The 26,372-nt window shown below is 38.5% G+C and overlaps 1 protein-coding gene across 5 annotated transcripts in view; it reads left to right on the top strand.

Annotated features, from left to right (window-relative positions):
• JMJD1C (jumonji domain containing 1C) overlaps positions 1-26,372 on the top strand; it is a 176,971-nt gene that overhangs the window by 86,105 nt on the left and 64,494 nt on the right. For all 5 annotated transcript variants that reach the window (XM_042459927.1, XM_042459924.1, XM_042459925.1 and 2 more), the window contains 2 exons: positions 1,484-1,597; positions 19,723-19,828. In XM_042459927.1, the coding sequence (XP_042315861.1) occupies positions 19,822-19,828 (7 nt within the window). In that variant the 5' untranslated portion in view covers positions 1,484-1,597; positions 19,723-19,821. The remainder of the gene's footprint in view (positions 1-1,483; positions 1,598-19,722; positions 19,829-26,372) is intronic.

The raw sequence follows: 26,372 nt of genomic DNA, 5'->3' as shown, positions 1-26,372 counted from the left end.
TTTTGTTTTCTTTCCTCCCATGTTAGGAAGAATATTTCTTGATGTTTGGGACCTCTCTACCCATTTATATAAATGTGTTTCATAGAATAGAACAAAACCATCTTTTCCATCTTGCAAATCTGGTTCTATTTTGTAGCTAAAGTGTGATGGAAAAATCTGTTGAGAGAGAAGGAAACTCAAATCTAGCCCTATGGTAAAATAAATAGTAGTAGACTAAAATCAAAGTGGATCCATTGGGGTACTTGGAAAATTCCACAACAGTCAAGTTTGTTTCTGGTTGCCATTTTCTTACTCAATCCCAGACATCTTGTTTAGCCTTTCCCTCTGTTGTAGGCAAATTAATTTTACTTGCAATATTTGTAATTCATCTTTAAGAGAAATAAATCCTCACAAGACAACTTAAATAGTATCTCATACAACAAAATCTTGTTCAAAAATGGTAAACAAGCAACAAATAATAAAAATCAACAAGCATCATCTATAAGAACATCCTGATCATTCAATAGCCAAATCTAAGACACCAAGTGTAACTAAAACTAGAAATGATCTTACACCATTGTTTCTCTAAAAACTTACATTATGGAGCCTAATGATTGAACATGCTTGTATCTGTGTGTACTTTCTTGTCTATGCTGAAAAGTCTGAAGATATCATATGCACCTGTTAGATCATGAAGTGAAGTCTGGGTAATATTATTTTTCAGCCTTAATGGAATAACAATGACTGTTTGAATTAAAACATTTTATTTCAACAGTGTATTGGCACTTGTTCATTATTATTATTCTGGTATCCAGGGTCAGTTGCTTCTTTTTAATGACTTTATTTTATAGTGGCAGAAATGTCATTCAAAAACAAATCCTTCAATTAACATAAATGCAACCAAAACAATTTGTTTTAAGAGCACTTTTTAAAGCTCAATTATTACTTATGCTAGTGGCCATAACATCTAAATTTTGCTACTTAATTTTCTGATTTAGTCCTATATTGGTATAGTCCTACACACTAATGCAAAGTGGAAAAAAGATGAAACAAAACTTTTTAAAAGTTTTTAGGGGAGAAAATCTAGTTTCTTTTGAAGCCTAGTTGCATCCCAATTTCAGTCATACCCACTGAAATCAGTAGGATGTTAATTACTTTAGTTTAAGTCTCATTGATTTCATCCGTTATACTCTGACTATGTTTGGATCGATAGCGTGACCAGTGAATGTATAAGTTGTGTTAGCCTACATTTGGAATGAGACTGAATAAAGACTTTTAAAAGAAAGAGTACATTAGGTATTAACCACTTTGCTTGATTTTACTTAGGGAATTAACATTGTTCTAAATAAGTTATTCTTCAGACTTTTTAAAGAAAGAAGTGCTTCTCTCTTCCTACCATAATATGTTAATAATTTTTGTAGTTATTTAACAATCTTTTGAAAATAGTATATGTGGATCTTTACATAGTATTGCATTGAAACTATTTTCTTTTTTCCCCCCACAGACTTTCAAACCTTTGGTTGGGAAAAGCGTGTACAATTCTATCACTGCAGTTGAATTTCTTGTAGACAAACAGTTGGATTTTGTAACTGAAGATAGTGCCTTTCAGCCCTATCAGGTAAGAATATGAGTTAGTAAATTAAATATATCTCATTTCACTTCATTAAACTGGGCCGCAATTTGTGTTCATTCAGAGAGCACCAGTATCTTCTTTAGGAACTGATGGCACATTTGAGGAAGGCTTTAGTGATATGATGAAACCAATTTAATAATTTATAGTCAGTAGTATTCGAAATAATTTGGAGTTCAGGATTTCCAATCTAAGTTCTGGTCACAGCGGCATAAATTGATCATGGCTGTTCTTTGAACAAAAAATGCCTCTGTGTGTGGGTTGCTGTCTATCTGTCATATTCTGTACTATTGAATCATTTGGTTGATGCTGTAATCTAGAAGCCTTTTCTTTTGGAAATAATCTCATTTAAGATTGGCAGAATCAGTGGCTGGTGGATTTCTAACAAGAATGGTGATTATGCAACTGTATTATTCCAGATGCTCAAATTAATTCAGATATTTGTTAACAAAAGAACAGGGTGATTTGAAGTGTTCAGTATTTTAAGAGGAATCTTTCAAAACAGATGGTCAAGTGGGAAATTAGTTTAAGCATATCCAGCACAGTATGGGTCTGTAACTGTTACCCCAAAAGTGGCCCATGGCACTTCCTGCTTTGCTTACCACCTTTTTAATCTCAATAATTTTATCAAGAGTCCCTTAGAGAACCCTTTCCTATTTTCCCATCTTGTTTTTCACTTCCAGGATCTTAGTAGCAGTGCCATAATCCTCTCATGCCTCCTCGCCTTTTTTCCTGGTTTAGAAATCTGCAACAGTACCCCTATGTGTATATGTGGCAAATACCCAGTTCTGGCGTAATGCCCTGGTGATAAATAAATCCAGGGCTGTACATGAAGATTTAGTGCAAGGGTAGATTATGTTATGGAGACTGAATTTGCATGTGGATCGTCATTGGCTAAGGGAGTAAGAGGAGAAAGGTGCTCTAGTAAAGGTGAAAATGAGATACACTAGTACCCCTTTTTCTTTCCATGTCAGGATTGGGATTTCAACTTGAAACTTGGCATTGCACCTTGAAAAATGTATTAGAAACATTTTTGTTCAGTGTTGAGATATAAGGCATGATATCCTGATGAATTAGAGATGACACAGACAGACTAATATGTAGGCACTTTATAATTTATTTTAAACATTTTATTATGATTGTAGTCTGCCCAACCTAACAGTCTGTAAAAGTGATGAGAGATAACCTTTCATGATCCTGTCTACTCTCTCTGCACCCCCCCCCACCTATGACATCAAGAAAATTGAGGGGAAAGACAAGTATCATGGAAGCTGTAGCTTTACACAGTTAGATTAGCTCCCTCCTCCTCATGTCACGGAGGTAGCCAAATGAGTAGGATTGTCTTCACCTAGGGTTGCCATTCGTCAGGACCTCCAAACCGGGAACAATATAGGACAAAATTTTCAAATGTAGGACACATTTTTGTGTGTCCTGCATTTGAATAGGAGCCTCGCTGAGGGGAGGCTTTCCCTCCCGGCCTGGGCCCCCGGCCTCGCCGCGACGGCAATAATGCCTCCTCCTTGTCTTTAAAGGTGTAATTTTGTTTCCCACTAGAACCCACTGTTACCATCAACAACACTTCACTGTTAATATGGTCACAGAAAATGTAGTTTGATTGATTTGCAGGTGTCATTCCATCATTCATTAATTTGAGGCTTGGTTCTGCACCATTTAGCTCCATCAGGGCTAGCTTGAAGGAAGAGACTCCCCCTCCATAACTGTCATCTCCTGGCCTGAGAGGGAGTGACCAGGCAGGCCCAGTTCCATCAGGGCTAGCCTGAAGAAGAAGAGCCCTCCCTCCAGTCCATCTGCCTTGGTCCAGGCCTCAGAGGGAGAGATTAACCATTGGACCTCATCCCCTTTCCCACCGCCATTCCCTTCTCCTTTTGTCTCGTGTTTTTTAGATTGTAAGACTGAAGGCAGGGAACCGTCTAATTAAAAATAATAATTGTAAGCTGCTCTGATAGCCATTAGGGCTGAAGGGCGGGATATAAATACCTAAATAAATAAATAAGGTGAATAGGTAGTTAAACATCCAGAAACCAAGAGATGGATCAGAGGACAAAAAAACAAAAACCAAGGGGATTGTCACATAAAGCCCCTTGGCTACTTTGCCCCCAAAGGATGAAGTATTGTAAGTGATTTTTTTATGGTTTAGGAAAGCAGCATAACCTTAATATTCAGAACCCAGGGCATTTGGCATCCAGCTTCATGTATTGCTTACCCCCATCCAACAAAGAGCTAAAATTTATCCAAATAGAGTTTTTTCCCAGTTACCATGGTCCTTGGTCCCACGTCTCACTGGTCATTAGTAATTCAAACATACTTATTTCCACCTTGTCAGGATATCCTGATTGAAACTGTTCAAACAACTAAGATAAGATAAATTCCTTCACTGTAAATACAGCTTTATAATAGAACGAAATATGAGCCATTTTTTCCTGCAATATAGCTGGCAAAATTGATCACAGCAGGCAGATGATGAAATAGTAAAATCATTCCAGATCCTTCTGAAACAACTCTGTGAGATGAGACTATGGGTTGGCTGCCAAGAGAATGTTTCATAGCTCCCACTGCCATGATGCAAAATTATAGGGGTCTTTCATACTATCATTTTTGGCACTTCATATGTTTTGGAGAATGTTAGTCCTCCCGTGAACCTCCTTTGGTTTTCATTCCATTTCAGTGTTGCTGTGTGTTATTGCTAAACAAACCTATCCACCGAGACTTGCTTTTGAAACCCACCTCAAGCCCAACTTGAGCTACTTTTATCTGCTGGATTTACTGTTGTTGGCAGTCTAAATCTTACATGTGCTGCCAGAGGATAGTACATATGATGACAGAGTAAGCCAGACACGGAGGTTCTTTATTGAATAGTATCCCTCTGCTCCCAGTTTCCTCTTCTCTTTTCTAAGAAGGTGCATAGCTGAACTGGGGCAAGTGCTGCCTCTTTCTACACATAGATGCACCTCTTCTTATGCTATAGAATGTACAGCAATTTCTTTTAAAAAATACAAAGGTGGAGAAAGCCCGTGTGTGTTTGTGTGTGAGTGCTAAAAACATACAGTGGACCCTTGTTATACGCTGGGGTTTGGTTCCAAGATCCCCCATGTATAACAAAATCCGTGTATGCTCAAGTCCCATTACATATAATGACATAGCAAAATGGTGTCCCTTATAAAAAATGGAAAATCAAGGTAAATTTATACTTTTTTGGAACATTTTCAAACCGTGTATGCTTGAATCCGTGTATAAAAAATCCGTGTATAAGAAGGGCCGACTGTACAATTTCCAGAAATTTTGAAGCCAGGGGGGAGGACAGTTTTTGTCTGGGGGGTTTGGGGAGGAGAATGAAATTTTCAGAAAAATTGAAAAAATGCAACATTATCACATTTTACAGATTGAAAGTTACTCTGTTACGTAACAAATTGAGTAACAATCTTCTGAACTGTGTGTGGAACCTCATTGGTTTTGCTAGTTTATGTGGAACAAGCAAAAAACAATAAAAAAAACCAGAAGAAACCATTAACTTTAGTAACAAAGAAAAATTATTTATATTTCCACTCCACAGTATCAAATAGACATAAAGCACCCATTCCCATAAAAAGAATTGAGGTGGGGAAGCGTGTGAAAGGGAAGAGGGACTAAGATCAATGACCTGGCATGAAATATCATACTTGTTTTTTGAGCTCTGGGATGCATCCACACTGCAGAAATACTCCTATTTGACACTACTTTAACTGTCATGGCTAAATGATAGGGAATTCTGGGAACTGGAGTTTGTTGTGGCATCAGAGCTCTCTGACAGAGAAGGATAAATGTCTCATAAAACTGCAGTTCCCAGAATTCTGTAGCATTGAGCCATGGCAGTTAAAATGATGTCAAACTGGATTATTTCTGCAGCCCTGGTTATCATTATCAGTTTCATGCTCTGTTTCTTCTTTGATGTGTTTGTCATCATTACAGTTCTCATTGACTTATAAAAACCGAAATTTTACCCAGATTGAAACAAGCTTCTCTACCCTTTCACATGACAGTTTATTTCTTGATTTAGTGTGTTTCCAAACATAGACCAGATTCTTTCAATGCCACCCAAAAGGACGAAATTTATCTTGCTCTTCCATTGGAGAAATCAGTTTGTAACTGCTAGGACTGGCTTGTCCTCTGCATTCAGTGCACAGAAATTAGAATGATCTCATAGTGTACATAGTTTTTAGAAATGCAGAATATGTGAACTCCTTGTCTTAAATACTTTATTCATCATGCTAAAATAAAACAATCCATAATCGATTGTTTTCCTTTTTTCAAATGTGTGTGGGGGGGGGGGGGAGCAAAAAAGGCTTATGGAAAACAATGAGAAAATTGGTTTTTTTCTGAATTATTCCAAAAAAAATTTCAGGCCTTCACATCTCTAGTGAGTCCATGCATGCACACCTTCCAGGTTGCCTGTCAATTTATGGTAATCTCACAAATTTCATAGGGTTTTCTTAGACAAGGAATTCTCAGAGATGGTTTGGCCAGTGCCTTCCTCTGAAATATAGGCTAGAACACTTGGTCTTCATTCACAGTCTCCAGTCCAAGTACTAATCAGGGCTGACTCTGTTTAGCCTCCAAGATCAGATTGGATCTGGTGAGTTTAGGGTATTTCGGTGATAAGCAACATTGTCACACACATTTATTTCTTAAGTGAAAAAGCCATTATTCTATACAGTGGTGCCTCGGGATACGAAATGATCGCGTTACGAAATTTCCGGGATACGAAAAAGTCGGATTGGCAAAAACTGTTTCGGGTTACGAAATATTTTTCGGGTTACGAAATTCATTTCGGCGCGAAATTCAAATGCTGCCATAGGCTTTCCAGTGCTAACGGAGTATTTCGGGTTACGAAATTTTCGGGTTACGAAAGGAATGGCGGAACGAATTAATTTTGTATCCCGAGGCACCACTGTATTTATATTAATTTGTTACATTTTAAAACTTAGAATTAAATATGTTAATCTTGCAGCTGCATTAAGAACACCACTAGTATTCTGGTTCATTCCTTATTATTCAGTCACCCTCTCCTTTCTAAAAGACTTGAGGTCTGCAGTCTTCAGTATTCACAGAGGGGTGACCTCCGAAATTTTCAATGGGGCATGCCCCACACGCGCTCACAGGCATGTGCCCCATCAAGCCTTCTATATTGGCGAATCTCCATTTTCTCAGGTGGGTCCAAAATGGATCCCTGTGAAAACGGAGGGCCAACTGTAATATGCAATACATATCTATTCTGTTATATACTTTTTGAGACCCAAATTACCTTAATTTCCAAAACTTCTCTCAAATCTGTTTCCGAATCTTAATTATTTATCTTTCTTGGTGATCATGGGGGGAAAGCATATGCCTCATTTAAGAAATTTTCCACTAGTTTTTGAAAGCAAGAGCTGAATTTTGATATTTATTGAGCTGTTCAAAAGATCTTATTGTAGATCTATGGAAGAAAATATTTCAGGCCTTCTATATTTCAGTTATCTCTTGGTTAGATCAGAGCATGATTGTAAGAGTTGATACGTCACATCTGTCTTAAGTACAAAAGTAAAATACCATAAAATTGCTGGATAAGGAGATGAAACCAAATACTATTTGCTGTTCTTAAAAAACTCTTCAGAGAGCTGCTCATAATCAAATTTGTTTACTTTGAATAAGCAATAAAAAATATTTCCAAACCTAACCCCTGATACCTTAAACACAGTTCAAGGCAATTTGCTAATTTTTAAAAGGACATTCTGATGTGGATTGCGCCTTCCCTCACTTCCCCTGCTGAAAATGAAATCTCACAGTAAAGCCAGTGTTCCTTTCTCTCAGATCCTGCTCCAACATGTAAACAGTTGCTTTTCAATTAATTAGTCCATTTATCAATCAAGATTACCCATAAATTAAATCCAAGACAAAATAAAATGCTCCACAGTTGTTTTCAGTGGCTGGACTGCAAATGAACATGGAATGAATAATGGTTGGAGATTGAAGCATAAAAGAAGAGGAAAAAGTGCAAGGAAAAGGATTACCAAAGAGAGTAGGATGGAGGCTATAAGGAAGGAAGAGACAGGCTTTGAGACGGGGAGGACAGAGCAAAGACTCAGTGGCGCATAGTAAATATACAGCACGTGAAAAGAAAGGAAAAGATGGCTAGTGAAAAGATAGCCCTCTCCTTTTATATTGTCAGCAGTTTCCAAGGCGCGCACACACGCATACACACCAAGGTTAAAAAATGGAGCCAAGCAAATACGTACATGGCCAGGATTTAACACATATTCGGAGTACTTGGAGAACGGCATCCAATCCATGTTATTTAACCCTGTACGGATATAACAAACATATTTTTCTCCCACTCATCTCCATCTCCCTATCCTGCTTTTTTATCTTTCTCCTATAGGAAATTTGTCCTCTTCTCACTTACAACTTAGCTTAAAGAATCGACTTCTATAATTACCAGTTTTTCTAAAATTTAATTGCCATGTGATGGGGCGGCAATTTTTTTTTGGGAGGGGGGGGTCACACGGTGCACAGGGAGAAAAGAGTTACCTACCCTTCATTCTCTACCTAAGTATGCCCTCCTATTGTACCAATCTGGTAGACCTCAAGAATTCTGTGACAAATATTGATAATTGTTTTTTACCCCTAAGCCTAAAAGTGATGTTCTAGAAGAGGTGGAGGCCAAGAAGGTGAGGTGACATTTTGTTGAATTTCACAAAGAGCTGCCAAAGTTATTTAAATCATATGAGGCTTTGAAAAAAAAACTTAGGCAGCCTCTACAAGGCTTCTTCCTGCATGCCTTCCTCTCATTCTGAAGGATAATTGCTGTCCAATTCTGTGACTGTTATGGAATGCCTGGCTGTGCACCAGTCACTGCCAGCTACAGATTAAAACTTATTTAGTTTACAATTTACTGTATATACTCATGTTTAAGTCTAGAAATTTTAGTCAAAACATTGACCCCAAAAACCTGAGTCAGCTTATCTATGGGTCAGTGTAAGAACTATACTTTAACTCTTATCAAAAAAGGAACCATTCCCTGATGAAAAGCAAGAGCATAATCTGCCATGGAAGCATTGACCCTCCCCCTTTATTCTCTCATCCATGCAGCCTTTAGGTTGAGTACAAGCAATTGTGCCTGCTGGAATTTTGTAAGTTGTGTGGCATTGTTTTCCTTGCTTCATCCTTTAGCTCTTTGTCACCCTCGACTTTTACAAAGGTCACATCATAATCCATAATTTTGGCCCCCAAACCTACCCTTGACTTATACATGTGGTCGACTTATAGTCAGGTATATACAGTAAGATATTGGTGGACAAGGGAGATCCACCTTTTATTACAGAGAAGATAAAGGAGAAGAAATATTCTTGGGAAATAGTTCCTTCCACCATAGTGCTCCTTTGTGGTACTGTGTTCATGTTGGGTATTGGAGGAAACTAATTTTGACACATATTGAGTAACTCATATGAAATCTCCAGTTTTTTTGGGCCTTTATGCCAACTCACAAAACCTGACTGATTGGGTGCAGTCATTGACATACCTATAGTTTTGTTGTGCAGTATTTGAATGGCTTACAGGCATTTCAGCATGTATTGAGGTGATATCTCAAGTCAACAATCAGGCTAAAACGTTGAAACCAACCAACCCCCCCCCCCCCCCGTCCTTCTAATGCTCTGCATTTTAAAACTTGATTGATGAAGAGTCCTATGGTCACAAAAGTTCACACAGAGTTTTCGTTTCTTTGTTTTGGCCTAATAACATTATTAGCACAATATGGCTTTTGAAATTTATCTTATGATTCGCACAGTGGATAAAATCCACGCCACATTTTTAAAAGAATACATACTGTAGAGGAGGAACATTGTGAATTTTGCCCTGGCTTTTTTGCACATCAGGCTGCATACTCCTACATGTTTCTTCCAGATATATAAGCTTTTATAAAGCAAGTAGTTTCAAGTTCAGTTTAACCCATACATGACCAGTTTTTTTGTTTTTTTATGGTTGTTAAGAGTAGAGATATGAAAGATAAGAACATCAAGAACTTACCGTATATACTTGACTAAAGGCAACCTCTTGTATAAGTCAGTGGTAGCTTTTGGGGCCAAAATTAGGGATTTTGAGATGACCCTTGGATAAGCCAAGGGTAAAACTCTCAGCCCCCTTCTTCCCCCTCCTCTGAAGCCCAGCTGTCTCTTTAGAAGCCCTTCCTTTCCCCCCCCCCCCCACCATCACCTGAGCGGCAGCCAGGGTGGAGATGAGGCTCAGGGGGCCGGCTGTCTCACAAGTATATATGGTACAATAATCCACTCATATTTTCTTTGTAGTTTCATTTTGCTTTCTCTGATGAAAAAGTAGAAATCTGAATGAAAATATTAAAACTATAAAATACTTATTTTACTACTTTAAGAACTTAAAATGTTTGATAAATATGTATTGCATAAAAATTAAACTGTTTTGCTACAACCCAGACATCTTAACATTCATGACAGCATCTATAAAATTTAAAAGGCTAAATGCTTTAGTTTTTTTAAATCAATAATTATGAGTGTTATTAAAGATTAGGGACAGTGCTGCAAAATAGAAGCTATCCCCATTGTAGTAAATTGTTCTCGTTATTAGGAAGAGAAAAAAGAAGTAATACTTTTGCATTGTCGGGATCGGCACCCTCCAATCCTCGGGATCAGTTTAATTTTCTGTAGAACCGAGAAAATGACCAAATGAAGCAAAATACAAAACAATGGATCAGGCAGACATATGCTGAGAATTAAGGAATAGGCAAATGCTCAGCCTCAGTATTAGTGACAGTTGTAGAACCAAGCACTCCAACCCTTTCATCGGAAAAGCCACTCATCCCCACTATCAGTATTCTTTTTCAGTGACCTGAATTAAGGTAGTAGAGTTCCTCACAGTTGTTATTGTTAGACATGTGACAGTTAGAAAGCCTTGCAAATCCTCTAGAACATGGCTATTCAAAGTAGTTATCAGTGGACTCGTGCCAATCTGTGAGCTGTTGGCTGCCACTCCATGTCAAGTTTCCAAGAAAAAAAGAAACAGTTACAGCCAATCGATGCAAATATGTTCCTATACACAGACACTTCAAGAGGGAAAAACCACCAGTCCCCTGCATCAAGTAACCTGGGAATCACTGTTTGAGAGAGCCTTTATTAGTAGATTTTGATGCAAAGGTAGATTCTGATAGCTCACTGGAAGAGCACCATCTCAGTTTCAGTTTCCATCTCTACATAAGGCTTGAAAGTTTTTTACCTAAAACATTGGAGAGTTGCTGCCAATCAGTTTTGACAGTACTGGGCTGGATGGACTATTGGCCTCATACAGACAACTTCCTTTGTTGCTATGTGTGAGAGAATGAGCATGCATTGTTTCTCAGTAAACATGCATAGGAGCAGGTGGCAAATTTCATACTGAGTGTAAAGAAAATATTAAAAACATTTTATTGAGAGAGTGTGTGCTGAGTTGGTCCTGAGATGGAATTCATACAGCTTATTAAAACCTGCCAGGATTTATACTCTCCTGCTATAAGTTTAGGGAGCCTACAGTCACCTCTCCAACAGCATGAGGTGGCAGAGCAGGCTTCCATGGAGGAGAGTGGGATGGATGGGTACGCACGCAGATTATTATTGGGTATGTTGCTGGTATTTTTGCTGACTGATGATAGTTCTTCATTTCCACTTTTAATGCAGTATAGGATGCTGTTTCTAATCTGAATGTTTTGGATTGTGGTGTTGGAAAGATTGCCTTCTCTTCCATGTACCTGCCTATGCGCAGGTCAGGTATCCCTTACCAAGAATTCCAAAATACTCCAAAATCCAAAATTGTCTACTTGGGTGGTTTTATGATGCACAAAATTGTACAACAAATATTATGTATAAGATGTATAGGAAACATAAATAAATTTTATGTTGAAACTTGGGTCCCATCTCCAAGATATCTTATTATGTATATATATTCCAGAATTCAGAAAATAATCCCAAACATTTCTGGTCCCAAGCATTTCAGTTAAGGGAGATTCAACCTGTATTGATATTGTTGTTGGTTGAAACCTTGCTCTAGATAGCTCCACTTTACAAGGTTCCATGCATAATAATACAGGGACAGGTTTGCTTCTGTCCCTTGCTATGGAAATCTTCTCCAAATTTGATTCACACCCATTTTTCTGATCCTAATGTACGCGATAAAAGTAGCTCTCCCCCCCTCCTCTCAGGCTTTTTCTATGATAAAATTATTGCACTATGCATGATTTTTATCTGTTACTATAGTTGTTATGCTATTGATTTAGTTTTACCATATATTGTATTTTTCCATATGTGATATTTTTTCTGTATCGTTAAGATCAATAGAAAGGAACTGTATTAATCTTTTAAAATAAATATATAAAACAAGTGTTTACTATGCTAGAAAATGCAGGCAAAGATTTTGCAAAGAATTTGTTGTAAGCCGCCTAGGGTCCTATGGTACAAGAAAGATGAGATAATAAATAAACTAATAAAAATTGCAAAGCAGGACGTTTAAACTGTGCTTTCCCCCTGAAAATATTTGTAAAAGTAAAGGCATAGTAAAAGTAAAAGTACATGTTGGAAGGTCAGTAACTACTTCCGTGTTTGCTATACTTGTTCTCAAAGTATGGGAATGGGTATGCTTGTACACACTAATTACTACTTCCAGATGTATTTCATTTCCCACTCCCCAACAAAAGTTCAACAATTCTGCCTTGCTGATTTTCTCCCCATTTAAGAAACTATGTGTTATAGTTTAGGAATGGGCTGTAGTATATTTAAGTATCACATACTGATTATACTGATTAAATAGACACAAATGCCCTTCGCATATCCTCCAACCCTGAAGCCTTGGCATTCAACAACAGACCAACACAGAGATTAACATGTAAACCACTTCCTCCCAACCAAGGGTCACACAGTATATACAGCCGCCCCTCCTAATGCACAGATCTGAGAGCCACACCCTTAATATACGTGGAGGGGCGACCTCCATTATTTGCAATGGCGTGCGCACATGGGGGGGGTGCTCCATTCAAGCCTATGGGCTTGAATACTGTAAGTGGGAGGCCTTTGTTTTTGTGAGGGGGTATGGAACAGGTCCCCCACGAAAACAGAGGGCCAACTGTATACTCCCTCACTTCCGTGCCAGCATTCTGTGAAAATGCCAGCCACAGATACTGGCAAAACGTCAGGAATAGATTATTTCAGAACACAGCCACATAGCCTGAAAAACCCACAAAAAAACTATGGATGATGGCTGTGAAAGCCTTCGGCTTCACATCATATACTGTCTTTGAAATTTTGGCATCTGCTGCTATGTCTTTATGCACGTCTAAAGCAGGGATAGACATGTGTGGTGGATCAGGGGCCCCATTTTCTGCCTCTGGAACCCTATGGGGGCTTCCTGAACTGTCATAAGATGCCAAAAGAGAGAGAGAAACACAAACAAAATTAGACTTGGCTGGAAGTCTGCCAATCCTTTTGAAAAAACAGGTATTTTGTGATTTTAAATGCCCCAGGGGGACCAGCAGCCTATTTGAAAGGTTTCCAGGAAGTGCTGTCACTCCCTTCTATTTCTTTTTTCCCCCTCTCTCTTTCTTAAAGCAAGACAGGCCTCCAGGAAGTCCAGAGGTGCATGCAGAGGGCTGCTACAACAATAAAAAACCTTGAGGCTGAATGTGGCCAGAGGGCCCCATTTTGCTCATTTCTTGTTTAGGTTCTTAAGTTGTAAACACAGTACAATTATTTCGAGCATCTTCCTATGTCGTTCTGCTTTTTAAAATGTTACTAGAATTTATTAGAACATTTTTAACATGGGAGATTTAAGAGAATCTTCTTCCTAATAGTCCTTTGATTATAGGAAGCTGCGTTATACTCACTGCCCTCCTAGCCCAGTATTGCCAATTCAGATTGGCAGAAGCTGTCCTATGTTTTAGACAGTATTCTTTCCCAGCCTTACCTGGAGATCTGTGGTGTTCACTGCTGGTCTTCCATCCAAGTACTAACCAGGCTTAACCCTGCTTGGCTTCTTTCCTTGTTTTTGACCTGATCATTGTTTAGAGTAAAGTTTTTCCTCATTCATAGTACAAATAGTGATGAAATTGTTATGCTCCCCTCTTGCATGTGTAGCTGCCAGTAACCACTGAGAATAGAACTTTAAATTGCTTATATATAGCAGCACATAAGCTGTTCTATCTAGGTCACAGAAAATATTAACATTTGGTTTCTGTGAAATCACAAAAACAGAGACTGCAGAAATGTTTGGTGAAGAAAATAATAATCAACAGAGCTGAGATTTGACCAATGTCTCCTTCCTTGGGCTACAGAATATATGGCAAAGAATTTTGTCATATTGGTTTCTCATTTCTGGTAGTTTGTAACTACGCAGTCGAATGACAAACTATTACAATAAAAACCATGGAGATCAGAACTACATAAGTGGCAAATCTATTTACAGTAGCATGTGAAAGATGTCAAAATGATACGGGATAGTAGTGTATGGTGGGTTGCACCTCCCTGAGGACTTGAGACATTTTACACCATGAGACATTGTATTTACCACGCACATGAATCACAGCATGAACATAGATACGCTGTGGCACACTAATATGCCCTGTGGCCACATTCACCCTTTATATACCCTGTTTCCCCTAAAATAAGACATACCCATAAAATAAGCCATAGCAGGATTTCTAAGCATTTGCGCAATATAAGCCATAACCAGAAAATAAGATATAGTGATAGGCCCGGTGTGGAACGGAAAGGGGTGGAAAGAGAGCGGAAAGATTGGGGCCAGTGGTTCTAAAGGAAATGGAGTTGCAAGAAATTCAGGATGGGATTCTGGTTTTGGAGAGTTATGACGATGTTCCAGAAGAAGACGACTTAACTATATTTGAATAAATGATGTAGATTGTTGTACCATACTTAATAAAAATAAGACACCCCCTGAAAATAAGCCATACTGTGTCTTCTTGAGGAAAAATAAATATAAAACAGTGTCTTATTTTCAGGGAAACACAGTAGCAAGAACTTTATATAGCAAATAGCACTGTTCTGAAAGTTCATCGTCATGGCTGGGTAAACTTCTGTGGGATCTTATCAAACTTCTCAAATTGTAGCACAAAACCAACTATTATTTTAAGACTCAGATACACTGTCATTAAAATTTTGTGTGCAAAGGGATCTTGTAGCACCTTTGAGACTAACTGAAAGAGAGGAGTTGGTAGCATGAGCTTTCATAGACTCAAGTCTGTGCATACTGATTTTCCAGAACTTCTTTGAATTAAAATCCTGGGTGAATTTAGATTGTTACTTTTTGTTATAGGAAAACTATTTTCTATATTTAAGTAGTATGCTGCTGCTGTTGCATGTTAAAGCACAAATGTCTTAAAAGCAAGGATCTCTTTTAAAGAACTGCTCATTTGTACCAATTTTCATTTCATTTCTTGTCTTAAATCATCTATCTCTAAGCAACTAGTGAGAGCTGTAGTTAATTAGATCACAGATGGCAAGAACATGTGTTGCTATCCTCTATGAGGGCTGAAAAACTTCTTTTCTGTATTTGCAGCAGCTGAAATGAATGTTTTAAAAATTCATACCTGTATGCTTTGAACATGATGATATAGCTATGACTAAACTAGATTATACAACAGTTTAAGAAGTACAGTTGGTCCTCTGAATCCACGGATTCCGCCATCCATGGCTTGAAAATATATTTTTTTAAATTCAAAAAGCAAACCTTGATTTTGCCATTTTATATAAGGGCCATTGTATTTAATACTATGCCATTGTATTTAATGGAACATGAGCATTCACAGATTTTGGTATCCACAATGGTCCTGGAACCAAACCCTAGTAGGGATACCAAGGGCCCACTGTATATGAAAATCTATCTAAATTTGTAATGTTTTGGGTGGTTTCAAAATCAAATCAATATCCTATCCTAGAAGACAATGAATTAGTATTTATTGTGTAGAAATCTGTGAAGACTTTTGCTGTGCACTGTGATGAGCTGTAGTTTGAAAAATACAACCCTTCTAAGGAAATTCTAAATACAGTAGCTTCGTTGTTACTTACTTTTAGTCCCTTGATAAAAAAAGATTTGTCTTGCTCGGTTAACTATTGAATTGTGTATCTGTTTATCTGTTTACTGTTTGAAATTGTGTTACTGATTTTGCTGTGTTTATTGATGTTACAGTTACTTTGTGTTGCTAGGTGTATGTTTGTTCTAATTGTTTGTTTTATTGTTTACTATTTGGGGTGAGTTGGAGGACATTGTTAAAATCATACAATTGTGGAGTTCAAAGGGGCCTCATGTCCAACCCCCTGCTCAGTGCAGGATCTCCAGCTAAAGTGTCCCCAGCACATACGTAGCTGTCCAGACTCATTTTTGAAGATGTCCAAAGAAGGAGACCCCACCACCTTTCAAGGCAATTTGTTTTGTTTGAAACCACTTTTACTGTCAAGACATTCTTCCTAATGTTCAGTCTACTCTCATGTAATTTCAGAACATTAGACCTGGTCCTGTCCTCTGGGCAGGAGAAAATAGGTCTGCCCCCTCCTCTCTGTTTAAAGAGTGCAATCATGTCATCCCTCAGTCTTCTTTTCACCAAGCTGAACAAGCCTACAATGGTGAACAGCAGTGATTGTAAGATTTCTTAATATCTCCTTTAAAAAAAACGTAAAATGAGGTACCCACACCCATAGATCTCATCTCATGTGGATAATGCAATGTAAACTTTAATACATTTTAATAGAAAATAAGTGTGCTGACCAGTACTGTCTAGACTTTATGTCATTGCTATTTTCTGCTTCAGTAATACATTTATCTAGAGTCAGTGTAGTATAGTAGTTTGTATCATACCATATGATATAGTATGATACAAAGAATTCATAAAGGTAAGTAAAGGTAGAGGTTGTCATATCGTGCCTGTCTGTAGGGGTTGGTGCTCGTCTCCATTACTAAGCCAAAGATCCAGCATTGTAGCAGACTGCTCTGGTGACCATGTGGCTAGCATGAATGCACAGAACGCTGTTTACTTTCCCACCAAAGTGGTACCTATTTATCTACTTGCATTTGCATGGTTTCAAAATGCTAGGTTGGCAGAAGCTGGGACTAGTGATGTGAGCTCACCTCATCATGCAGTACTTGAGCCTCGAACTGTCAACCTGCCAATCTTACAGTCAGCAGAGTCAGCGTCTCAACCACTTGAACCACCACATTAGCATTCTTTTGGTTGGAGAAGACTTATGGGTTGTTGGGTTTTTTTCTCATTTTTAAAAATTTCAAAACTGTAGAATGAAAAAAGGATTAACATCTGTTTCAGAAATTGTGGAATTTGATGTTTAGAGTAAAAATTAAGATTCCATTTGTAGATAAAAATGCATTGGAAATTTGTCTGTTCTGGAATGCTTTGTAATTCTGGAGCAAATAGTTTAATATATTCATTTTTTACTGATGAGAGCCAACATGGTGTTGTGGTTTGAGTGTTAGACTATGACTCTAGAGCCCAGGATTTGAATCCCAGGAAAACCCACTAGGGTTAATGCAGGTCACATTCTCTCAGCCTCAGAGGAGGGCAAGGGCAAACCCTCTCTGAACAAATCATGCCAAGAAAATCCTGTGTATTGTGCACTTTAGGATCTCAATAAGTAAGTACTTGAAGTTACACAACATCATCAACCACATCAATTTTATTGAGGCCATATTATACCAATAGCATTAACAGCTTACAGAACTTCAGGTTCAAAAAAGCATGTTGCTACCCTGAACTGAAATAATTGGGAGTTCTTTTGAACATACAAGATATTAAGTATTTAAACCTGTATATGATTCTGAAAACATACTAGCTTTTCTTTTTATGTGTCTTTACTATATGTCACAACTGTTAAGTTTTGCACCCAGGGAAAGCCACAATCACAATATTCCAGAATTGAATAGCTTTGTCAGAAACCCCACAACTTTGGTGCACATGCTTCTGCATACTTCAACATTTCCCCTTGGTTTGAACAACAGTGTGAGAAACATCTCCAAGTTATATGTCAGTGTCTCTTAGCTTGAGTAGCAAATTCTTTCTTATCATCTGCTTGATTAATTCTGCAATTATTTGTCAATAAAGTGACTTCTTTTCCTCACTCTGTTGACTTCTTTTGTCATTATTAGTCCCATCAGACTGGGCCATTCACTGGTCTTTTCTACCTCATAAGTGTATTACCTCAAAAGTAAACTTACAGAATGGTATCTCTTGTAATATTATCATGGTCACTTTCAGTTGTCCTCTTTGAAACTGCAAACCATTTGAGCTACTTGCCACATAAATTTTTCATTTGCTTACCTTTGAGGTCACTTTCATGATCACATCAGTTTGTTGTATGAGTGTGTTATATACATGCTAAAGAGATATCCCAACATCATTTGTTTTTCACAGGTTAAGTTGGTTATTCAGTTGGACTCATAACCAAAGTTTTATCACAGCTTTACTTGTCACAGGGTTTCCCCTTACAGATTTCTTGTATAATCCGGCCTTCACAATTACAAGTTTTTTATACTAGTTAGAAGTTTGATGAGTTCTGATTTTTTATAGAGAGGGGACTGCCAGTTTCCTTTGCTATGCTCTGGAGAACTGAAGAAAGATTTGATGGTGTCTTCCCAATTTTTTTCTAAGTGGACCCATGACAGTTGGTCTTGCATATTAATGTACCCAACGTCAACTACAGGAAACTGTGATCATTCTGAAAAATGGGCTGTGTGGGCAGGGTATTCACTCCCTGCAACATATTGGATATACATGGGCAGGAAGTTTCGGTTTCTCAGCCAATAAGCCCACAAACACACTTGTATAGATGCTTCAAATTTACTCAACACAAACTATAACTCCCGTCACCCAAGCACCATACAGCCTATCGTAGGAGTTTTCAGTTACTTCACTATGACCCCATGTCTGGCTCGCGATCCCATCCAAAACACTTCTGGAGGACTTCCACTTCAGGTTTGTCCACTTCTTCGGGATTTGGCCCTTGCTTCCACTGTTCGGCTTTCAGGTCTCACTACTATCCTTCTAGAGTCTCCCCTGGTCTTCGCCTCCAGTCCCCTTTGTGGAAGTATCTGAAGTCTCCTTCCTCTATTGGGTCACGGAGTTTTACATCCAGGTGCAGCCCAACTCTTATCAGCCCGTGTCTCCCTTGTAGAGTCACAGGGTGGCCTTCCCTACCCAGGCTCCGGGTTATCTTTTCTAGCCCTCCTCCGACTGCCTCTCCGCATCTAGTTCTTCAGTGTGTCCTCCTCCCCCCCCCCCCCCCCGTGTTCTCCTGTACCTCACCTTTTATCACCCTCCCAAGGGCCTCGCTTCTCCTTCTCGGGCTTCCCCTGGATCCTCTCTCCCCTCCTGCTGCCACTCTTCCCAATCAACCCTCCCTTCGCCCTCCCCTCTCTGACTACAGGCTGGCTTGTTGCCTTTCTTCAGGAACTCTCCATCCTAGATGGCAGCAAGGCAGTATTATACTACTTTTGGACACACTGTTCTTTCTTCTCTTCTAGTGTAACACGTATCCTCCTCTGGTAAGTTAACGTGGTGATGTACCAGTTGTGTGGGTCACAGACCACAAAAAAGAAAGATGGGTTGCCTGTCTGAAATATATCTCGTTAAGTGGTCATCTGCGATCTGATACAGTCCTCCCCTTCCTTTCCTATTTTCCACGTTCTCCTCCTTCATTTTTCATATGTTGTACCAGACATGGAACTGGGGAGAAAATACTGAAACATGATGAAGAATGCATCCAAAGTGGTTGAGGTTCCTGCCAAAGCTGCTTATGTTCCAATTATGGCTCTGCACAGGTGCAAGGCCCAATTCTATGAGTTCACAGATGACAACTCAAACAGTTCCCATTATAAGTAAGCAACTTGCTCTTCTAGATAACTTAGACTTTGGGGTGAGGAATCATACACTTGGAACAACATCAGGCACTTCTGATTTTTTTTTTTAAATGTTCTTACCATACTTTACTTTACTTTACTTTACTTTTATGAATAACTTCATATAATATTGACTGTATATTACATACAGTGTTCTTAATTGTTTTCTTTAGGACGACATAGACAGTTTAAACCCAGTTCTCAGGGACAACCCACAGCTTCAGGAGGAAGTAAAAATCTGGGTGAAGGAACAAAAGGTGCAAGAGATTTTTATGCAAGGTAATTATTGAGAATTATTTTTTAATCTGTTCACAGGCTGTGAAAATGAATACTGAAACATGATTGGATAAAATTTTATACTTTAAATAAATATGAGGATTTGTTTTCATAATTTGATCAATTTTAGTTACTTGATATTTGTTCTTTATGTATTAACTAAGACAAACTATTCGGCAGCAAAACTGTATAAATGCAAAGATTAAATAGTTCAGCGATTCTCTTGGTTTTGATTCGTTGGTTTTTCTTATGTTCAGAGGAAGTACTTTCAAAAGTCAGCTGTAATTACTTCATTCATGAATGATTCTGTGTCACTCTGAACCATCAGATCCTTTATCCTTTCTTCTGAGTAGTAAACTTTAAAATTGCATTTTGCAGTTGAGTGGTAGGAAGTGGTGTGTTGAAGAAAGAGAACACTGAGTATGCATGAGAGTGAGCTTCTTCAGCATTGCTGACCCAGGGTGATATATCTAATTTAATTACATATATCATTCTGAATTGGCACATTTTCAGCAAAGCATATTCTACAGGGACCGGAAGTCCTTTTCAGTCATTCTGTTTCCCATTAAGAAGAAGAGTCATGTGAATCAGAGCCAACATCTGTCTAGTGCATCCTGTTTCCCACAGTGGTCAGCCAAATACTTCCGGGAAGCCCATCAGCAATGGCACTAAGGCAGTAGTCCTACAATAGCAACCCACACTTCCACTTGCTAGTGCTAGTGCCAAAGTATATGCCACCCAAAATGCAATCTCAGTCGGAGCTTTTTCTTGGGGTTTGTCCTACACATTTAGGTCAGTGCAAAGGCAAAGGAGCATGAGAAACCAACACTAATGCTAAAGTATCCCAAGTTTTAATATACAGCAGATGAAGATTTTCTAATACTAATGAAGGAATACTTTTCTCAGCCAGTTATCACTGTAACCAATATCAAATGTTAAGATACTTTTTATAGTACATTAAATCTGTGTTAGCCTGACTTCTAAAATTGTTTTAAATAAGATTTATAAAATGAGTTTTATAATTAAAAGCCCTATTCCTTCAGTTTGTACACCTCTTAAAAGAGATAGTGAGATGCCTGATAATATTTACATTTTTCTTGTTTTAGTCCATATTGTCAAAACCAGTACTTAGGTCCTGTTTCCTATTTGGGAGCACCATTGTGAGTTTCCTGTTTCTCATAATCTACATCTTTTTACAACATTGGTAGTTGTATTCTTATAGTACTTTTCACACTTAATCAGTTTTTTTGTTCAGGGTCTGAATTACTACTGTTTCAAAATGGAGAGGGCATCACCTGTAGTGGAGGGATTCTGATAAATTCTAAGATTAAACTTGAACTAAAACTTAGTGCATGTTTCTGAATTAGTTAAGTATTGTTAGTTGGAAAGGGAAAGTTGGTATATGAAGTTCCATGTTTACTGTATTTGATTTTTTAATCCTCCAAAATACTTAATTATTTAGATTTTGAGATCCTTGGACTCAGATGTATCGGGGAGGGAGACTAATAAGCAACAAATAATTGAAATGAAAGATGTACCTCTTTGTGTGTATAAAATAACCAGCGCTATATACAGTATTTAGCTTTCTTGAGTATAGTTCATGGATCTTGATATACATAATGAACAGCTATAGGTTACTAATTTTTTTTAATAAGTCTGTATTTGTGATTTAGGTCCACACACACTTCTTTTATCATTTCTTTATAATGTTAAAACACTTTCTAGAAGACAACTAGGGAAGATCTTTCAGATTGTTCCTAGGGCTTGGAAAATTAGTTTTAAAAACAAAAAACAATCTAGTGGTGTATTAAAGAAGTCACATTTTATTTAGCATAAACTTTCCTGGATTGCAGCTCACTTCATCAGATGTACAGTATTGCCTTAGCTGGCAGATATTTACCCAGATACATGGGTGGGTGCACCATATGTAAGAAGTGAAATGCAAAAGGAATCATTATCATAACAATGGCCCAGGGACCCCCCCCCAAAAGATAGGATGTTAACACAAATGTTATGATGAAAGGCCTTTGCCCAATGTCATCTCTAGGTCAGACCCTTAGAATTTGAATAAAGCTTTTCATCACAATACATGTGTTAGCTTATTAAGCGATCACTATTAAGATAATAATCATAGGCGGGGTACAGACCACCAAAAAGAGGCGCCTCCCTGGCGCCTCTCTTTGCTCCGCAGGAGCGCCACAGCAACCAAATTGGGCGGTGCTGCTGTGGAGCAAAAAGGAGTGCCCGGAAGTGGCTCCTTTTTGCGGCAGCGCTGCAACGCCACAAAACACCAGAGCCGGCGTGGTGATGTCGCAGCTGCACTGCCCCATCTGGAAGCAGCGCAATGTTTAAAAATCACCTGGCATAGGAGACACTAAATAAATAAATATCACTAACTCATCCTCTCCCCAAAAATAATTAAAATAATTGCTTTTTAGTGCTTTGGTTTTTTATTAACCGTCAAAATGTTTTTAAAAATGAAGATCTGTGGTGCTCTTCTGCCATCTCGTTATTGCCTGAGCAAGAATGCAGTGTTGCTCTCTATCGCCATTCAGTTAGGCTACTTAGGCTAAAAGTTATACCACAAAAGAACTGAAATTATACTCCGAGTTACTGTCATATTGTGCTATAGGTGTGCCTTAATTTTTGTGACAAGGAACTAGTTGCAACTAACTAACCAGTCCCAATTTCTGATCTTTACCCGCATATGTATAGCTATCCAGTTCTGCCAGCACTATTGGCTTTCACTGTCCAGTCTGTCCCCATAAACACATGTCCTTCTATCCCTCTTGTGAGATGCCTTTCTTAATCTAATCTAACATGCAAGTCAATTACTGTTTCATTGCAGCCTCCCTTCCCTGACCTGGCACCGTCCCACATGCATTGCACTACAACTCTCATAATTCCATGGTCAGTTGTAGGAGTTGTAACCCAACACATACAGAATGCACCAAGTTAAGGAAGACTAGTTTACTGCATGATATTACAGCAAGAAGTATGATACTTTGGAAGATAGCTTGCCACGTGGTTCAGTGTTTATCCTTTCATTTTGCAAAGAAAGGCTGGACATTGTGCATACACATGCTGTGAATTTTTAGCTTGTTGTCCTTTCAAAGTTAATGGTACAGTTTTGCCCAAGCTTAGTACTCTGTCAACAGGCATGTTGGAAATTCAGAGTGCTTACACAGCTTGCCTTATTCTTTGGAATTGCTTCAATATTATATTTTATGTTTTTAGGGATCATCCCCATAATAAATTTTCAAACGTCATTAACTTTTAGAATTTTCTTCATCCTTGCCCTGTGTCTTGCCAAACCTGGTCTGTAATGAAATGCGCAGGAAAGTCAAAGGGCTTTTCAAGAGAACCTTGTAATTTAAAATTAAACCTTTTTCTGCAGAGTTAGTCCATTCTGTTCTTTCATATAGGTCCTGGCTAAGGAATTATGAATAATTTCATCTCCAGTTGCCTTTCTTTGAACTGCCCCTTGTTAGTTTTTGTTTCTATTGTAGAAAGTAACCTTAATTACTGATTTTCTCTACTTTTTCCTCTCTTCCTAACAGCAAAAGAGTACTAATTAATTAAAGGGAGTACTGATAGCAAAACAGTACTAATCATTTAAAAGTAATTAAAGGAGCACTCTACACAGGTGCAGAAACTGACTTGGGGCAATTCATAGAGAGACTGTCAAAGAGAAAATTAGTCACAGATCACCCATCCAGGATGAGTCAGAAGGAACAGAACAGACTGAATCTACAAACAGTGAAGTTTCATATGACATTGCCAGCCCAGAGAACTTACCAGGATGTGAACTGGCTAGGATTTGGGTCAGATTTGATAATTAAAACAGCACTTTACTCAGTTCTGGAATCATTGCTTTAATTCCAGGAAAGCAGTGCTGTGTTATGAAACTTAGCTTTGACTTGCCTGTGTCCACAACACATGGGGATAATTACCATGTGTTGTTGGTGCTATTCCTTTTTCCATGATCATCCAGGCATTTTCCCTTAGTAATTTTAATTGAAAATAAAATGACGGAAACACCAAGAATAGGCATCAGACACAACAGGGGTTGTATAGCTGCTGTTTTTACAGGTTACGCCGTTTCCTGATTCGCATTCTTCTTACCAGTGTGGATATCTGTAAAATATTTGAACTAGCCAAGAGGTTATAAAAATTATTAAAGATGTGTATCTATATTCTGTCATTGCAGTCATCATAAAGGCAGTCAACAAAAACTTTGGAATTGCTAAGAAAATATCTGGAAACAAACATGGAGCTCCTTAATCTATAGAATAGTGTTCTCTCTTTCCTGCATGACATCAAAGAGAGTAACTGTTAATCTGTCACACTGAAAAACTACCTTGCAACCTTAAAGGTTGCCAAATTGTATTTGGCATAATCTTTCATGGACTGTAGCCCATTTTATCAGATTCATTTTGCATCTGATGAAGTGGCTACATTCCATAAAGGTGTATGCCAAATAAACATCGTTAATCTTTAAGTTTCTACAGGATGTTTTGTTGTTTTTGCTGTGGGAAACACAATTACAAACATTTTTTTGAAAGAGATGGTACAATACGTTTCAATAAACTAAGTAAACTTTCCATATTGAGCAGGTAAGGGAAGTGATTAATGCCTCTTTACAACAAGGCAAGGTCCCAACATGCCTGAAGGAAGCTGTGGTAAGACCTCTTTTGAAAAAAAACGTCCATGGATCCTACTGCACTAGATAATTAATTAGCTTCTCAATTCCAGATGTTACTGGATGGCATGGATTATCTAGATCCATGTCTATCTGGTTTCAAACCTGGTTATGCGACAGAAACTGCTTTGGCTTCCTTGGTGGATGTCCTACACAAGGAACTGGACAGGAGGAGTATGTCCCTGTTGGTTCTACTGGACCTCTCATATACCATGGAATCTTTCTGAGTCGCCTCTCTGGGATGGGGTTTGGATGCAGTACAGTGGCTCCGTTCTTTCTTGCAGAGACATTCTCTGAAGGTGATGCTGGGGAATTCCTGTTTGACTCCTTGTCCATTGGCCTGTGGAGTCCCTCGGGGTTCAGTTTTGTCCCCTATGCTCTTTTTAACATCTACATGAAACCACTGGGAGAGATTGTCCAAATTTTGGAGTAAGGTGTCACGTATATGCAGATGATACCCGGCTCTGTCACTCCTTTCAACCAAATTCCAGGGGAGCTGGCGTGTGGCAGCTGTGATGGACTGCATGCGGGCAAACAGATTAAATCTTAATCCAGACAAGACATAAGTGCTCCTGATCAGTCAAAAAACAGATCTGGGAAGAGGGATTAAGCCTGTGTTAGATGGGGTTATAGTGCTCTGAAAATCAGGTTTGGTTTGGGGATACTTCTGGATTCATATCTGAACCTGGAGACACAGGTTTCAACAGTGACCATGAGTGTTTTTGCACAGTTAAAGCTACTGTACCTCCTGTTCCTGTAGAAGTCAGATCTGGCCACAGTGGTACCTTGGTTACATCCCATTTGGATTACTGTCATGCATGTTACTTGGGGTTGCCTTTGAAAAGTGCTCAGAAACTCCAGTTGGTCCAAAGAGCTGCAGCCAGGTTGTTAACTGGGGCTGTCTACAGGGAGCATAGAACTCCCTTGTTGCAACAGCTCCAATGGCTGCCAGTCCATTTCTAGTTACAACTCAAAGTGCTGGTTTTGACCTATAAAGCTCTATACAGCTTGGGTCCAAGCTATTTGAAGGACTGTATCTCCCTTTATGAGCACATTAAAGCCTTAAGATCTTCCAGAGAGGGCCTTCTCGGTGGTTGCTTCAAGGCTGTGAAACGTCTCCTTAGATGGCCCCATCCTTGCCCTCTTTTCAGTGGCAGATGAAAAGCATTCTTGTTCCTTCAGGCTTTTTCAAACTGACAAGGGTTGGGCTTTAAATATTATGTAATTCAGATTTTAGGGTTGTTTAGAGTTTTTAATATATTTTAAATTTTAATACATAACTGTTTTAATTTTTAAAAACAAACAATTCTAAAAAGTAAAACAACTATGCCTTTTATATTTATACATTTTAATGCTTTTGTATTATTTTAAATTGTGTTGTTCTAAATTTATTGTGCACCACCTTGAGCCCCTGTATTGGGAGAAAAGTGAGATATAAGTAACAAATAAATAAAATAATTTGGGATTAATATAAATGAAATGATTAAGTTAATTCATAAGAATGTGAATAGAGTCATTTTTGGATCAGATCAAATACATATCTAATTTATTTATTTATTTATGGTATTTATACCCCGCCCTTCAGCCCTAATGGCTATCAGAGCGGCTTACAATTATTATTTTTAATTAGACAGTTCCTTGCCCTCAGGCTTACAATCTAAAAGACACAACACAAAAGGAGAAGGGAATGGTGGTGGGAAAGGGGACGAGGTCCAGTGGTTATTCTCTCCCTCTGAGGCCTGGACCAAGGCAGATGGACTGGAGGGAGGGCTCTTCTTCAGGCTAGCCCTGATGGAGCTGGGCCTGCCTGGTTAACTCCCTCGCAGGCTGGAAGATGACAGTTAT

The sequence above is a fragment of the Sceloporus undulatus genome, chromosome 3, assembly GCF_019175285.1.
Source record: "Sceloporus undulatus isolate JIND9_A2432 ecotype Alabama chromosome 3, SceUnd_v1.1, whole genome shotgun sequence".
Taxonomy (NCBI): Eukaryota; Metazoa; Chordata; class Lepidosauria; order Squamata; family Phrynosomatidae; genus Sceloporus; species Sceloporus undulatus.
This window is presented reverse-complemented; position numbering and strand designations above follow the sequence as displayed.